Raw genomic sequence first — 16,212 nt, forward strand, 5'->3', positions numbered from 1 at the left:
CAAAACAGACCTGATAAACCGGCGCCTGCCGCTCAAAAAATAGCTGCGGCCCGATGATATTTCCCGCGCAGTACAGGATGAAGTAGATGGCGCTGACGGTGCTGCGCTTGGTCACGCCGCCGACGTTGGCGCTGATCAGCGCCATGGACAGGGGCATGGTGACCGCGTAGAAGCTCATGAGGATCAGGCCAACGTAGCGCGAGGCGTTGTGGTGCGTGGCGTAGACGAGGGCGGTGCCTAGAATGCTTTGGGGGGTGAGCTCTGGGAGAAATGGGGATGGTTATGCTAGGGGGTTGTTGGGCGGACGTACCTCGAGCAGGATAGGATGATCGAGACTGTGCAGCGGCTGTTGGGGATTTTGGAGGAGGCGTAGCATCTTTCTCTTGTTAGACATCTGAGGCTGTGGGGTAGTGGCATGGGTGGGCGGGGACGGGGGCTTACGAGGCTAGCACCACGAGGAACGAGATGAATCCTCCCGGGATCCCGAGGAGGAGGGTGTTTAGGGTGTTGTAGCCGAAGCCTTTGAGGATGAGGCCTGAGAACTACCGCCCAAAGCAGATTAGTAGCTGGATTATGCTGCAGGTCCTCTGAGGCTGGGAGAGAGAGAGTATACCGTGGTGTACCCCCCGTTCGGGATATTGCAGCCTAGGATCAACACCCCCAGGAACCACGTCTTGGGATCGGTGAACGCCTCCACCATCTGGCTCTTGTCAATCTGATTCGTCTTGTATCCGGCGCGGTTCGACTTCAAGCGCGCGATGGCGATGACTCGCTCCTCCGGGGTAAGGAACGTGGCGTTCGTCGGGGAGTCTGGGAGGCGAAAGAGCATGACCACGCCCCAGGTGAAGGTGACCAGGCCGAAGATGATGTATAGCCACTGAGTGTGGTTACACCGGTCAGTAGGCTGGGATAAGTTCGCGGGGGAAGAGGGGCGCTCACCTTCCAGGTAGCCAGACTGGTCTCAATCTGCCAGATCCCCACGGCAATCGCGCCCCCGATGATCAGGGACAGCGAGTTCCCGCAGAACCAGATCCCATGACGTAGGGGCTGTTCGGCGGTGCGATACCACAGCGAGGTCAGGAGGCTGAACCCGGGGGAGACGCTGGCCTCGGTGCAGCCCAGGAAGAACCGGGCGACCATTAGTCCGGTGAAGTTGGTCGTGGCCGCGTGACAGGCGAGCACGATCGCCCAGACGATGCTGTTATCGCCGCGTAAGCTATTGCCAACCCCCCCCCCCCCCCCACGGGGCTCTGAGGAAGCGAAAACATACTAAGTGCAGGCCAGATACTTCCCCAAGGGAAAGCGAACCATCAGCAACGAGGCCGGATAGCTTGAGCCGTCAGTAGTAATCAATCCCCTTCCACAGAGCTCAGACAAACCTGAACGCAAGATATCCAAAGTAGAAGATGGCCGACGACCAACTATACTCCGCGCCCGTCAGGCGCAGATCCTCCATGATGCCCATGATGGCCGCATAGCTCAGGGTCTGTTTGTCCATGAAGGACATCATGTACGCGACGAGCATGATAGGTAAGATCCTGGACCGGCATCAGCATCAGCATTGTTCCGGCCCTCTTCCACCCTTCTAGTTTCACGAGACCAAGAGAAAAACACACATCAAATCAATCTTCCTCACCAACTTCCTCTCCGCCTCCGCAGAGAACTCCGTCGACGAGCCATGCTCCACGCTCGCGCGGCCCTCGAGCTCCTTCCCCATCTCGAAAGGGGGTTTCTTCTCGTCTGCGGGGGGTGTCATCTTCTGCATCAAGATCAATAGAAAGGGAATATAGATCCAGTAACAGTCGACCTATAATTCACAAATGTAGAGAGGGCTGGAGGAGCTGTCTCCCACCCAGAACAGCCGTCGCATCAGGGGATCCTTCCTTATAACTACTACGTTCAGTGTACAGTACAACCCACCCAATCGCCACAGATAAAGATACCAAGACCCTGCACACGTATTCCAGCGTCAATCAAACCCCCCTTCTTCTCCTCTTCTCGCTGCCTCAGGACCCCGCGATAACCATGCCCGCAATCCATACTCACTACTAGGTATCATCCAAGCGTAAGCGTTCCCCTGCAATTGGCTGCGTCGGCAACGCTACTAGCGCAGCCTCTGCCCTAACTTCCTCTGTTTCCCGTGCCGAGATAAACGGCAAAGCTGCAGTGCCCCCCCTCGCCTAGACTAGATCTCGGCTGGGTTTTTCCCCAGGTTTCGTTTCTGTGGTAGAGTGGGTACGTCGGTTTGTACGGTACGCTTATCTTGGGTTGGGTAGGTCCGGGCTTGCTTCCCGCTGATAGTGTGCCAGATTGTTTTTGAGTGGGGGCGTGTGACTTTACAAGTGGAGGTTGACCCTTCAACGGATAAAAAGGTTATCTCGTATCGCGTTACCGAGGTAGGATCTGTGGTGGGCAACACACAGTTCGGGGATGATGCGTGGGTGGATTGGAGGGGGCGCTCTTATCGCCGATTTCCTATCGCTGCGTGCGGGAGATATGATACTGAGCCTATTGACGGATTTGTTCATGCAGTACAGTTATGGGAGAGGGTGTGGTGGGTGGCAGGTTCACTGACTGTACAACTTGGCTGACAGTACTGTGCCCTTGGTTATCGCCCATGGCTATCTGCTCTACCGGTTGAGGTCTGTAGAGAAACATGGAGTTGAACTGATGGCTACACAAATCTGTAGCTCATTGCAATAAGTGTAATCTTGCTCGTTACATCTAACAATCATGCTCGCTAAATCATGCTACCCTAGTGGGCTGCCACCATCTGATCCTTGACATACAAATCGACGTACTTGTCCACGTCGTAATTCTCGAGAGCCGCCTGGTCCAACCCGACCTTGACCAGTTCGTCGATGCGAGCCTGGTCGAAGTGCGCCTGCAGGTGACGCTTGTACTTGGCCAAGATCTCGGGCTTGGCCTCTTCCCGACGCAGCCGGTGGCCCAGAGGCGCCTCGACGACGACCTCGTCCAGGACAGTGCCATCGTTCAACGTGACGGTCAGGGCGTTGGCGATGGTCCGCTTGGACGGGTCGTGGTAGTCGGCGGTGAACTGAGGGTCCTCGACACAGCGGATGCGTTTGCGCAGGTCCTCGACCAGGGAAGAGGTGGCCGCCTCAGAACCATCCGCGTAGTCGTTGGCAGTCAGGCGGTTGAAGGCCAACATGGTGGAAACCATGTACTAAATGCAGTCAGTACACGGACAATAGCAGCGCCCTGGCCTTGCTTACCTGAACGCAGTGGTCGCGATCAGCAAAGTTGTCCATCGCCTTGAACTGCTTGTCGATAATCCGGATGCACGCCTCATGCGTGCGGTTGACGACCTCCTTGATGTCCTTAGCGCTCTTGCCCAGAGCCTTGAGTTTCGCGTTCACAATCTCCGCAGCCTCGATCGCCGTCTGGGAGTGGAACTCAGCTAGAGACCAGTCAGCATAGGCTCCCTCCGTCAAAGAGGCACAACTTACCAGGATAAGACACCTTGAACAGAACATTCTCCATGACATAGCTGCCGTAAGGACGCTGGAACTGGAACTTCTTGCTCTTGAACAAGACGTCATAGAAGCCCCAGACCGGGGCCGACAGAACCGTCTTCAAGCCACCCTCGCCCTTCTGCACCTTGAGCACCAGGTTCACCGCCCGCTGGCAGGCATCACCCGCGGCCCAGGACTTCCGCGACATCGTGTTGGGGGAGTGTCTGTACGTGCGGAGCGACTGGCCATCCACAAATGCCTGGGTGATGGCGTCGGCGGTCTTCTCCTCACTGAGGCCGAGCATCTTGGCGACCACGGCGGTGGTCGCGACCTTGACCAGCACCACGTGGTCCAACCCGACCTTGTTGAAGGAATTCTCGAGAGCCAACACACCCTGGATCTCGTGCGCCTTGATCATCGCCTCCAACACATCCTTGACCTTTAGGATCTTACCGTTGGCGAGGCTGCCGCCGGCCCGGTTCGTGCGGGAGATCCAGTCTGCGACCGCCAGGATCCCGCCCAGGTTGTCGGACGGGTGACCCCATTCCGCCGCCAGCCAGCAGTCGTTGTAGTCGAGCCAGCGGATGATGGCGCCGATGTTGAAGGCCCCGTTGACGGGGTCCAGCTGGTAGGGAGTGCCGGGAACGCGGGTGCCATTGGGCACGATGGTGCCCTCAACCACCGGGCCCAGCAGCTTGGTACACTCCTTGAACTTTAAAGCTTCCAGACCACATCCCAAGGTATCGAGGAAGACGAGGCGGGCGGTGTCATACTATGTAGATGGGAGCAGTTAGCGACGCAGCTTCGCACTGGAGAATAGCAACAGTTGTGGATGGTGGAATGGGGAGCCCCGCGTAACTTACCGCCAAGTCGGAGTCCACCTTGTAGTTGTGGATGTAGTTGCTCAGCTCCTGGATTTCGGGATCATAGGGCCGGTCGGTGGGAATAGTAGGAGGAGCTTGCTGCAGGGACGCCATGGTTGAGAATTGAGAAATACGGGGGAGCGTCGATGGATGTGTTTTGGGAGTGATGTGGGAGACACTGGAGACAGCAGGTCTGGAGAGGGAGGCAATGCGGGAAGAGGAGAGCCAAGTGCGGGGAGGAGACCTGTGGGTCAGCCGTCTCAACGCTGAACAGGAGGCAGACATGATGGGAGAGAAGGCGATCGAGAGAGAGGATGGGGGCAATAAAATACCCAATGGGTTGCACAATGAGCGTGGGCTAACTAGCTAAGTAGGTAGCAGGATCACTGGAGTAGAGGAGGAAGGGAGGAGGAAGAAGACGGAGAATTGAACAGGAAGGAATTAAGAAAGGGAGGGAGTGGCCCTGTGCTGGTTACAGTGAGTATACTCAGCAAGGTAACTAAGGTACAGTACAAGCACAAGTACCCTTTACCGCCGGGCATTCGGACCGAGGCCGCTTGGCTGCTTGGCTGCTTTGTTTATGGGGGCGGCTATCACCGGCTGTCCGAGCGCCGCCCACTTTGCCCGCTTTGCCCGCTTTTTCCACCTCGGCCTGCGTGTGCACCTCATGTCTAGGTCTTATTTTTGGGGTCATTCTTGACCGAATTTCACTGAATTTGAGTCAATCCCCTGTCCTTATAGACTGTGAAAAAAATATCTGATATCTCCCATTCAAATAGACACAGAATTGAGAAAAGACGACCGTTTACAGTGGGCATCATGTGATGTTCTTTCCCCTCACTCCCTAGACTCCACTTGACCCCATCTGTCGAACCCCATCGCGGGAAGCCATACTCCGTCCACAAGCAAGCCTAGCCTGTTTCATTGGAATTCGACCCAGCCTCCCCAAAAACTGCCCCAGAAGCGTCACCATCTTCTTCATCTTCTTCTTCTTTCGCTTCTGCGTCTGTTTCGTTCACCACCTCCTCCATGCTGTTCAATTCGACAGACTGGTCTCCGCTCACATCAGGTTCCTTGTCGCCGCCTAGTTCCTTCTGGAGATACGCGACACAGGTCTGGATCTCGTTGATTGTCCCGATGGTTGCCTCCATATACGCGTCGTGATCTTTCTGTCTCTGTTCAAGCGCCCTCACATACTCCTCGCGACGTTTCTCGGCCTCCATGGAAGATGCATGGTATGTGCCAAAATGCTTTCTGGTCTGCATGAAAGAGTCACAGAGTTTGGATAAGAGCTGTTTATGTGGAGTGATCCGGCGACGCTTGCAATGGTTTCGGACGGCTTCCTCTGCTTGAAGTATGTTGGGGGTGCTGTTGATGCTAGGTGTACCGGCCGGGTCCTTCCAGTTTTCTGCATCAGCATGCTTGATTTTCCCGTTGCCTTTGCCTGTCGTCTGAATGCTAGGCGCCGGGGTAGTCTGCTTGGTAGAGGAATCGGACGCTCTAGGAGGACTGAAGAAGTCAGTAGGGCTACTGGCCGTTGTAGTATCCTTAGGTGTGGCGGGCAGCGTGCTGGCCTCGGAGCGAGGTCGCTTAACTGGGCGGGTAAGGCCGGTAAGAGCAGCCGTGGTGTTCGTGGTAGAGGAAGAGCTCAGGCGGTTGACAAGCTTGTCCGACTCCGAAGACTCTGTGCAGGTGAGACGCGGGCTCAGCTGTGCGAATGGCACTATCTCGTAGGTGTCGGGTTTCTTGTACTGCAGCACCATGTCGTCCAGGCATACCGTCCAGCGGTCCGTTTCCGCTGTGTCGGGCCGCTTTGGAGTGCCAGAGTCGGCGGTAGTCACAGGTCTCTGGCGCGGTAGCTTGACGATGAAACTGTGAGGTGGACGCATGCTTGGGGGCGGCAGTACTGGCCCGGCGATGATCGTTTTGAACTGATATTGGTTGCCCGCTGCGTCACGTTGGCGCTGGAGCAGCCAGGCGCAGTGCTTTCTCCCTTCCTCTCCGCATAGAACGTAGTACCCCTTGAAGATAGGATACGCAAAGACCCCATGGGCTGAGATCACAAACGTCGGGCCACAGGGTACCCTGCTTTGTCGGACCATGCCACTACCGTCAAAGTCGGCGGGATACTTGTCATGGCGCTCAGTGGTAGAGAGAAGTTTGATCGCAAGGTAGACCCAGGCGTCGGGCAGGCGGACCCCGTAGGGGGGCCATCCCTTCTGCGCCGGATCCCAGAACGTCGACACCAGTGGCCAGGAACTCCAGATCTCCAGCTGGTCTTGTTTTTTTATCTTGCTTTGACTTTTGCCTATGGGTAGGCTAGGCTTGGGGGGTCTGGGGTCTCCGAGTTGCCAGGTGTTTCTGGGTGGTCGGTAAGTGGAACAGAGCCTTTGGCAAAGAGTCGCAAGCTCCTGCAACTGGATCTTGAAGGCAGGTGTGGCTTCAATACTTGGTTCAACAATGTTTTCCTCATCCTTCATTTGTGTTATGCTTCGACGAGCCACCCGCTTTGATTGGGCCATGCTGACTAGCGTGCCTTGCACTGTGGTCACGGGATCTGCACTGTTCAATACATTGGTGAAGCAGCCATCACTTGGATAAAGAAGCGTAGAAGCGTTTGAAGGAATTGGCTGGAAGAACAGGCCGTAAGAGGTTCAAGGCAAAGGCAAAAGGCCTTCGGGAGGCGAAGGTAAAAGTGAGTCGATGTCTTAGAAACTATTTCGAGTGACACGGGATATGACACGGACCACGGCCAGGGAGAGAGAAAGTAGACGGAGATTGAGAAACAGACCACCAAGTCAGTGTTGAAAGACGGCCTGGCTTGCCTTCCCGCTTTGCCTGCTGAGACTGAAACTGAAGAATATTCACCCACCTCCATCAATCTGTAACCATATGTCTCTAGCCGAATTCATCGGCATAGGTCAAGACTTTCGGAGATTCTTCTTGCTTGTCTCATACTAATCCCGAAAAACTTCGGCACTGAGCTGCAGAAGGCGGCTACTCGTTTATAAGATCCCTACACAGGTAACAGCCGCCATCCTGCAAGTACGAAATGCTCATTTCGTCTGATATTCTACGTATTCCCCTGGTATAATTGGTACAGTTACTGCTTATAAGCAACTCTTCAAGCACGATTGCAATTGCCTTCTCAAGGGGAGTGACAAGGCATGTTAGAAGCACCTCGTCGAATAAGTAAATCAACGAGATAAACTGCATATACTTCTCTTACCTTTCTGAACAAGTCAAACACTACTCTAGGCCCCTCTTCATGTCTATGAATCTCTCTAATCAGCTTTCTGAGTGTCTCAGTGGTAGTGGGTTGGATGCTAGGTTATACCCCTAGAAATTATAAGTCGCAATGGACCTCTTACATGTCAACCTCATGTTTGATATTAGTCAATGTATAGAGTCTACTTAAGAACCTCGAATGACACTAACTTAAGATTAATACTTGGAATCTTGCCATTTAATCACTTGGAAACATTCTAAAAGAGGCGCCTTGCTACTTCGCTTGCTTGGAGACGGCTTGGAAACGTGCCCAAATATGATGATGTGCTTGGAGAGACGTCTTACTAACTTGGTTGCTTGAAACATGCTTGAATCTCTTATCAAGCTTCGAAAATTCGATGTAAGAGGTAATTGATGAGGGAACTCGCTGCTATAGAATGGCAGTGGCTGTTATCCGCCATACCTGACGTGCTGTACGGTCTTCTTCGTTTTCTTAGAAGAGCTAGTGCTGCTTTGGACTTGTCGATAGGACCTGCAATAAGATCGGCTCAGTGAATGGCTATTTTGACTTGACTGTCGGTTCTCTATGGGCGTGTAATACAAAGATTTCGAAGAGGGCATCACATCTTAAACTTGGATGGTTAGTTTAACCTGTGATACTGAGCGTATAATCCCGCTTGTATCTCTGAGGGGATAGTATTAATGAACTCGTTGATGAGGGTCGCAGTGAAAGCTGGTCAATGTCTAGCTTTGATACGGAACTTCGTCGTGCTTATACACATACATTACTCAAGAAGTGGTTCTTGAGAGTCTTTTTACACAAAGTTCAAAGACAGTGCTACTTACTAAGCTCAAATGGTCATTCTGGAACTATAAGACTGTAATAAACAAAACTTGACTCCCATAAAACATATGGCCATGCCTTGGGAAATGCTATCGTAGAAACAAGAACTATTCACAAGCAATTCCCAAGTTGCCTGAATCTCATCAACTCGTTTCCACCACCACCACCACCACGCCATGACCTGAACATTGGAACACTCCTGGTAACCTGGCTACAAACAAAGGCTAGCTTCACCCGAGCTCCAAGTAGAAGTTTTGATAAAAGCGAAAGTCTGTAGCTCAAAATGTCCAACCAAGCATTTTAATGGCCATGCGTGCTAGAGTATGTATGCCAAACAAAGCGACCAGGATATCACAGACCAAACCTCGTTTGTACATTTGCGACCCTTTGACTACCAAGGACCATGCCTTGACTCCTTCTCATCGGTTCGATGAAGCGACCTGACGATCTCTTCATAAACCGCCTGTGCGAGCTTCGGGGGAACCGCATTGCCAATTTGCTTTCGAACGTGCGGGGCACAGAAGTGATACCGACGCGGAAACGTCTGCAAGCATGCATACTCCCTGTTCGTGAAATTACGCCGTCCCGAAGGGTGGGCATTCATTTCGCCTCCACCACAGGTGATCGTTCGGACTTGTCCTCTGCCATCGCACGGTGTCCGGTTCATCGGACGAGCTGCTGCTCGCCGGGTATTATGGTGCGGCGCTCCCGGCCGAATATCAGAGATGGCCTGTCTTATGGTAACATAGGGATGGCGCCCAGAGCCCGGGGGTCCGTGAGTCGGCTTGGGCAACTGAGGAAGTGATTCTCCTGGTCTTTAAGATTGCCTTGTTAGCATCCCTCCTTCGAAAGCTTCTCAGGCCACTTACCCTGATGCAATAATAACCAATCTTCGCCGTAGCTGAGGTACACCGTATTCGACGCAGTTGAGAATGCCCCAGCGCACTGCGTATCCAAGCTCGATGAAGTCTAGAATCACTCGGTTGAATGTCTCCCTGTGACGCTCAAACAAGCCACTCGTCTCTTCCATGGTAAGGATTCTGGGCTTCGACTTCTGGAGCAAGTTCAAACACGAGAAGATGCACGCGTTGTTGGCGTCATCGGTCACGGATTCGATCGTATGCGCGGGTGAAAACGTCTGGCACGGCGGAGACCCATGAACAATATCTACCTGAGTGGAGTGCTTTGACTGGATAAAGGTGAAAAGATCCATAAGCCTGACGTTCGCATCTGGGTAGTTGCGTTTGTAAGTCATGACAGCGGACTCGGATTTGTCGCAGGCCCATTCGGGGTGCAGAAGAGCGGCACGAGCACCGCAGGTAACGCCGCCAGCACCACAAAATGCATCGCCAAATGTATACTGACGACGTCGCTTTATTGCACGAACTGGATCGCGTCTTGTTTGGCGAGACATGTCATCGTCGAGGTCCACGACTTCACCAGGGTCAAACGCTCCAAAAGGCTTGGTCTCACCACGCCACGCACGGCGGAGCTTCGGCGGGTCGAATTTGAATCCTTCGTCTGCTTCATCCCAGGTAAGGTATTCCACTGACGATGGCTTCTTGTCCCCGTAATGCTCTTTGAGTCGACAGAATAGCTCTTTGGGGCGTTGATGTTGCTTGATCCAGTCTTTCTGGATCATACAGAAGTTCGTGAACGTGATGCGGACAAAATTCCTGACTTGGTGGGAGGGAATGTCTATTGCCTCATTCGCGATCCAGACAAGTTCATTATCCCACCTCGGTATGTATTTCCCGCTGTGGTTTTTCGTGTGTATCAGGCGTCTTCCCCGAAAGAAGATATCGGCAGAACGATCTGCCACAACTTCTTCAATTCTGAGGAAAGTGCCATCGTGAAGCTGAACGGATTGGCCTTTCTTGTACACAATTCCATTGAGGCAGGCCTCAGGGAGCCGGCGTTTCTCTGGCCTTGTGATATGACGGGATCGTAATGGGGGAGTTTGAGGCTCAGCACGATTCAATTCTCGCAGTAACTGGTCGTAGGCTTCATCTGTCAGGTAGTCCCCGGGAGCAAATCCCTCCGAAGTGAGGTCGATGACCTCGCGCTCTTCGTTTGGAAGTGTGGGATTTGTACTGCCAGATGGGTCTTGTAGGACTTCCTGCACGAGACTCAGAGAGACTGCTCTTTCCGATTCATCTCCAAGCGTAACACTACTCTCATCTGAATCGTAGTCAGTTGCTGTCTGGTAAACGACCGACCACTGCTCGATACGGCTTCTGGAGTTGAAGTTGAACATGATATCAAGCCAGAGCGAGCGGAACGATGGAACGAGTCAAGGAGATGAGTTGAAAGTATCCATATGAAGATAGTCCAGATAGTTCAGACCGGCGAAGCTGTAGGACGAATCCAGCAGAGTCAATGTAGGTGCAGAGTGGGATGCGGAGAAAGGTAGAGATCTTCTAAGGTGCAGAACTTGATATAAACTAAAGCATTTGTAAAAGTTTTCAGAAAGAGGAAGAGAAATAGAGAGAATTAAATCCACGCAGCCGCCTGAGACGTAACACAAAGAAGCGAGAGTCAAGCTTGAGCCAGTTATGGTCACTTAGTCGCTGCATTTGGGGCATCACCGCAGTGAATCGTTGCCAGAGGACAAACAAGGGCTGGAATGTGATAGACATGGAGCTGAATATGCAGTCATCTTAACCGCAACTCTGGTCAGATTATTTTCTTTCATTAGCAAGGCTAAAGGTGTGGCGTAAAAATCAACCGCAATCTGAACTGTGCCTGAAGATGTATAGACTTCCCGAAACGGCAAATAGTTAGCGAGACGGGAGGAGAACTACAGCACCAATCGCTTATCTCTATCAGGCTTAGACCAGCCTCTACGGCAGTCGCTGCCTTAGGCCAGGCCGAAGCCGGGAACGACCTCCCGGCTGCTGACCGCCTGCTCCGGCATCGGCAATATTACCGCCCGCGCTGCCAGAAAGTAAGGTACCGTATGTAAGCAACCGGCCAGCCGGTGGCCCTGGCGGTGTTACTCAGTAAATTTAGTAAACTTAGTAAGTTTGGGTCACGAAATTTTTCCTCTTGGGTTTAGCGCCTCCTCTCGGTTGGTGGTGGGGAAAAAGAAAATTGGGAACAGCGAGGAAAAGAAATCTATTAAGATGGGATCCCCATTTCTTCCCCTCCTCTCCTCTTTCCCTCCTAAAACTTCTTTAACCATGTTATCCAGCTCACTGTTTCCTCCGTGGACGTGATTCTGGGCATTGTTGCCACCTGTTTCTCCCCTCACTCTCCTTTACATGAATCCTGTTATGTCTCTATAGACGTTTCCGATTCTATCCCACTTCTTTCTGCAACTTGCCAAGTTCCGGTTTCTACCACCCTACCATCACACTGTGCGTGTACTCCAAGACTATCTTGAAATATCTCCTTTCAGATGTGAGTCAATCATTCAATCCCTCAGTAAATGACTTAAACACCCTATCCCAGCCCCCTGTTTTATGATGAATTTCGGTTTTTTTTATAGATGTTAGACTTCCTAAGCATCATTGCGGACATTTTCCGATCTGATTCAAGCTGCATAATCTTGATTAGCTTTGACAGGAGTTCAGTCGGGAGAATCTTGCTGACTTTTATTCTGTCCTATTATACAGAATCCTCTACCGTCAAGATGTGTGGTATCATCGCTTTGATTCAGGCGAACCCGTCGGCTTCCGCTGCCGTCGATCTCCATGAGGCACTCTACCTGCTTCAGCGTGAGTCACTCCGCAGTCCACGCCAGCAAATACCTCGTGCTTCAGGCTAATCAATAATTTTTGGAATGCAGACAGAGGTCAGGATGCAGCTGGTATTGCCACCTGCGCTACCGGCGGTCGTTTCTATCAGCTCAAGTCGAACGGTATGGCCGCCAAGGTCTTCAACGACGGCGCCAGGGTGGCAGACCTCCCGGGTTTCATGGGAATCGGACACTTGAGATATCCTACCGCCGGAAGCAGTGCCAATGCTGAAGCCCAGCCTTTCTATGTGAACAGTCCATATGGAATCTGCATGGCCCACAACGGCAACCTGATCAACGCTCCCGAGCTGAAGAGATATCTGGACCTCGAGGCCCACCGTCACATCAATACCGACAGTGACAGCGAACTGATGCTGAACATCTGGGCGGATGAGTTGAGCGAGACCAAGAAGGCCCGTGTCAACAACGAAGATGTCTTTGCCAGTCTGAGCCGCATGTACGAGAGATGCCAGGGTGGTTTCGCCTGCACGGCCATGCTTGCCGGTATGTCACTTCTTACTCGCGCATCCGGGATCTTAGCTGACTCTAGAAGGATTTGGTATCCTTGGTTTCCGTGACTCCTACGGTATCCGCCCTCTTGTCCTTGGTTCCCGACCCTCTGCGGACTGTGATGGCATGGACTACATGATGGCCTCTGAGTCGGTTGCGCTGCACCAGCTCGGATTCACCAACATCCGTGACATCCAGCCCGGTGAGGCGGTCATCATCCAGAAGGGCGCGGAGCCTGTCTTCCGCCAGGTGGCTCCCAAGAAGGCCTACGCTCCTGATATCTTCGAATACGTCTACTTCGCCCGTCCTGACTCCGTCATCGACGGAATCAGCGTGTACCGTAGTCGTCAGCGTATGGGTGACCGTCTTGCCGCCAGAATCCTCGACATCCTTGGGCCGGAAGTGGTCAAGGACATCGACGTGGTCATCCCCATCCCCGAGACATCTACCACCTCCGCCGCGGCTGTCGCGCGGTATCTCGACAAGCCGTACTGCCAAGGTTTCGTCAAGAACCGCTATGTCTTCCGTACTTTCATCATGCCTGAACAGAAGACGAGACAGAAGGGTGTTCGCCGCAAGCTGAACGCTATGCAAGCCGAGTTCAAGGACCGAAATGTCCTTCTGGTTGATGACAGTATCGTGCGTGGTACGACGAGTCGAGAGATCGTCACCATGGCCCGGGAAGCCGGCGCCAAGAAGGTCTACTTCGCCAGTTGCGCTCCCGAGATCACGTGAGTATCCCCTGGATCCCCTAGTGCCGGTCCGAGACTTATGCTAACGACTCGCCACAGCCATGCTCACATCTACGGTATCGATCTGGCATCGCCTACCGAGCTGGTTGCCCACGGTCGCAACGTGGTGGACATCGCCAAGCACATTGGTGCCGATGACGTGATCTACCAGACCTTGGACGATCTGAAGGGCGCATGTGCCGAGATCGCCCAGGAGAACGGCCTCGCTGAGCCCCAAGATTTCGAGGTCGGTGTGTTCTGCGGTAACTACATCACCCCCGTCTCCGATGGCTATTTCGAGCACTTGGAGGAGCTTCGCGGTGAGGGTCGCAAGATCAAGGCCCTGGACCGCGCTAAGGAGGCTGTTACGCATGGCTTCGCCAGTGAGACGGACTTCAAGATGGCTGCCAACGGTGTCAAGCTTGATTCCAATGGCAACATCGTCCCCGCGGCCAACCCCGGCGAGTCAGAGGTGCCCAAGGTGGGCATCATCAGCCCCCCCAAGCACTCCCAGGAGGAGCACCCCAAGGTCAAGGACCGCATGGATATCAGCATTCACAACATGGGCGACCATCACTGATTACGAGTTTATGACTTGAGTTGATACCAATTGGTGGGCATATTGCGTGAACGACGGGAGTCTTGGAGTTTTGTAGATGGTGGTTTCGCAAGAACATGGGGTGGCTATCTATTTGGTGTGTGTTTCAGTGCATGACAGGAAGGGCGTGGGGTTGGAACACCCTTTACCTTACCATGATTGTCAAATACCTTTGAAGACATGTTGTTCTGAGATGACGTACTGTTGAAGGGGGCTGAACGGAAGTGTTTCCGCCACATCATGTGACCCAACCACACTCCATTTCTTTTTTTGACTCATCTCATGACGATGATGCTACATCCATTGATGATATAATTTGTACATACCGATAGATTTTGCCTAATGCATCTTCCGCGTCGGAAGATTCTGTACATTTTTTGTCTTTTCTGCTAAACCGTCTTGTTCCTCCTAGTTTTACATTCTATTTGTCCCGTATCCTACACATTCCAGAAGTTCTAAAGATGGTCCGCATAACCCGGTCCGCAACTGCGCGCCAGGCAGCATTAGCCGCCTCTCAAGCGCAATCTACCTTATCCCAAGTCCCGAGCGTCCGCCATTCCACGAACTCCCCCAGTCAAGAACGAATCCGTTCCCAACGCCACAGTCCCCGCCAGATCAAGACCGAAGATGGCATCCCGGAACCCGCTCCCAAGCGGCGCAAGAGGAACCACACCACACCTCCCCCGCAAATCAAGGACCTCAACGACCTCCCTCACAACTTAGGCGCGGTGATATCCCCCACAACCCCAACCACCTCTCGCATCAAGTCCGAAACCCCCGCCTCACCCATCAAGAAGAAAGAAAAAGCGATCAACAATCTCGCCAAAGACCTCCAAACCACCGTCCACAAGGCCACGCCATACAATGATGACCTCCCTCCGCCCGGCAAGAAATCCCCCGCAAAAGCAGCGAAGGCGAAAGCGAAAGCGAACCAATACGGCCTGACCCCTGGGGTAAGCCCCTTCCCCGACTGGCCGCACCCGACCCCGGACGAATGCGAAGAAGTCGACCGGCTCCTGTCGTCGATCCACGGCCAGATTGCGGCGCCCGCGACCATCCCGGAGCCCTCGCTGACCGTGACGGGGTGCGGCGAAGTGCCGTCCGTGCTGGACGCGCTGATCCGGACGCTGCTGAGCGGGGCCACGACGGGGAACAACTCGGCCATGGCGTTCAACGGGCTGGTGCAGCGGTTTGGGATCCTGCGCGAGGGCATCGGCAAGGGGAGCGTGGATTGGGACGCGGTGCGGCGGGCGCCGGTCAAGGAGGTCTTCGAGGCGATCAAGCGCGGCGGGCTGGCGGATGTGAAGAGCAAGAAGATCAAGGCGATTCTCGATATGGTGTATGCGGAGAATAAGGCCCGCCGGGATTTGTTGGTCGGTGGGGCAAATGCCGGTGGGCAGGCGGCGGAGGAGGTGTTGGGCCAGTCGGAGGGCCACAAGAACTACGAGATTGCGTGCGCGGACCAGAACTTCTTGAACCTGAACCATCTGCATACGCTGAGCACGGAGCAGGCGATGACGGAGCTCGTCAAGTATCCCGGCATCGGGCCCAAGACGGCGGGCTGCGTGCTGCTGTTCTGCCTGCAGCGGCCCTGCTTCGCGGTCGACACGCATATCTTTCGCATCTGCAAGTGGCTGGGCTGGGTGCCGCCGAGCAAGGTGACCGAGGTCACGGCGTTTGGTCATCTGGAGGTGCGCATCCCGGACCATCTGAAGTATTCGCTGCATCAGCTGCTCATCCGGCATGGGAAGTCTTGTCCGCGATGTCGGGCTATCACGGGACAGTCGTCTGCTCGGTGGGAGGAGGGCTGTGTCATCGACCATCTAGTGAAGAGGACGGGGAAGAGAAAGGGAGGACTCTGATAGATGGGTCTGGATCATTGTCTGGGTGGTAAATGGGTACTATAGGGTTATGTTGCAACCCCTCATGTAGATATATATATGCCCCGATACTGCTCGTTGCTAGAGATTAGTACCTCCGTTTTCTCGCTTGACGAAGAATAACGCATCTAGCTCTCTTGCTGGGTGACTCTTATCAATGTAGTATTGCTAAATCAACATATATACATTTCCCTTGAATCTGGAATACTCATTCTTGCACCTCGAATAGACCAGTTGAACCCCGAATGAACCCACCGACCGCCCGCAGAGCCCGCAAAGCCCGCCCGGTGGCCCGTGCACCCGCGTATCGGAGGGAGCGATAAACAATCGAACCACCCGGACT

The 16,212-nt window shown here is 53.6% G+C and overlaps 6 protein-coding genes across 6 annotated transcripts; 2 read left to right on the forward strand and 4 right to left on the reverse strand.

The window, feature by feature from the left end:
* Positions 1–10: 10 nt before the first annotated feature.
* Positions 11–1,717, reverse strand: BO86DRAFT_325808 (putative MFS allantoate transporter; the record flags this gene model as incomplete). Its single annotated transcript, XM_025668540.1, has 8 exons — positions 11–245; positions 311–376; positions 442–542; positions 614–877; positions 940–1,198; positions 1,271–1,330; positions 1,380–1,538; positions 1,617–1,717. Coding segments are annotated over 8 exons (1,245 nt in total), but the record flags the coding sequence as incomplete, so codon positions are not given.
* Positions 1,718–2,662: 945 nt separating this feature from the next.
* On the reverse strand, positions 2,663–4,794 carry BO86DRAFT_372848 (putative 2-methylcitrate dehydratase). Its single transcript, XM_025670363.1, has 4 exons — positions 4,340–4,794; positions 3,471–4,248; positions 3,237–3,421; positions 2,663–3,187 (listed from the first exon to the last, which is right to left on the reverse strand). The coding sequence occupies exons 1-4, from the start codon at positions 4,622–4,624 to the stop codon at positions 2,756–2,758; spliced, it is 1,680 nt and encodes a 559-aa protein (XP_025522277.1). The 5' UTR covers positions 4,625–4,794; the 3' UTR covers positions 2,663–2,755.
* A 259-nt stretch (positions 4,795–5,053) lies between these two features.
* Positions 5,054–6,861, reverse strand: BO86DRAFT_413890 (uncharacterized protein; the record flags this gene model as incomplete). The annotated part of the gene is made up of 1 exon (XM_025674788.1): positions 5,054–6,861. The coding sequence occupies one exon, from the start codon at positions 6,859–6,861 to the stop codon at positions 5,251–5,253; it is 1,611 nt and encodes a 536-aa protein (XP_025522278.1). The 3' UTR covers positions 5,054–5,250.
* A 1,604-nt stretch (positions 6,862–8,465) lies between these two features.
* Positions 8,466–10,668, reverse strand: BO86DRAFT_424791 (DNA cytosine methyltransferase; the record flags this gene model as incomplete). Its single annotated transcript, XM_025675467.1, has 2 exons — positions 8,466–9,226; positions 9,281–10,668. 2 exons carry the CDS (start codon positions 10,666–10,668, stop codon positions 8,803–8,805), a joined length of 1,812 nt encoding a protein of 603 aa, XP_025522279.1. The 3' UTR covers positions 8,466–8,802.
* A 1,377-nt stretch (positions 10,669–12,045) lies between these two features.
* BO86DRAFT_424794 (amidophosphoribosyltransferase) lies at positions 12,046–14,466 on the forward strand (the record flags this gene model as incomplete). Its single annotated transcript, XM_025675468.1, has 4 exons — positions 12,046–12,130; positions 12,202–12,654; positions 12,701–13,391; positions 13,452–14,466. 4 exons carry the CDS (start codon positions 12,046–12,048, stop codon positions 13,969–13,971), a joined length of 1,749 nt encoding a protein of 582 aa, XP_025522280.1. The 3' UTR covers positions 13,972–14,466.
* Positions 14,212–16,029, forward strand: BO86DRAFT_16281 (DNA glycosylase). The gene has a single exon (XM_025666431.1). The coding sequence runs from the start codon at positions 14,451–14,453 to the stop codon at positions 15,849–15,851; it is 1,401 nt and encodes a 466-aa protein (XP_025522281.1). The 5' UTR covers positions 14,212–14,450; the 3' UTR covers positions 15,852–16,029.
* Positions 16,030–16,212: the final 183 nt, after the last annotated feature.

The sequence above is a fragment of the Aspergillus japonicus genome, assembly GCF_003184785.1.
Source record: "Aspergillus japonicus CBS 114.51 unplaced genomic scaffold BO86scaffold_102, whole genome shotgun sequence".
NCBI classification, from domain to species: Eukaryota; Fungi; Ascomycota; class Eurotiomycetes; order Eurotiales; family Aspergillaceae; genus Aspergillus; species Aspergillus japonicus.

Excerpts from the sequence above, each read along its gene's own strand:
- BO86DRAFT_372848 (XM_025670363.1), bottom strand. The coding sequence starts at position 4,624 with ATGTCTGCCTCCTGTTCAGCGTTGAGACGGCTGACCCACAGGTCTCCT. Across the intron at positions 4,249-4,339 it reads AGGTGGACTCCGACTTGGCG|TATGACACCGCCCGCCTCGT; the intron begins GTAAGTTACGCG and ends CCATCTACATAG. Across the intron at positions 3,188-3,236 it reads ATCGCGACCACTGCGTTCAG|TACATGGTTTCCACCATGTT; the intron begins GTAAGCAAGGCC and ends GACTGCATTTAG.
- BO86DRAFT_16281 (XM_025666431.1), top strand. The coding sequence starts at position 14,451 with ATGGTCCGCATAACCCGGTCCGCAACTGCGCGCCAGGCAGCATTAGCC.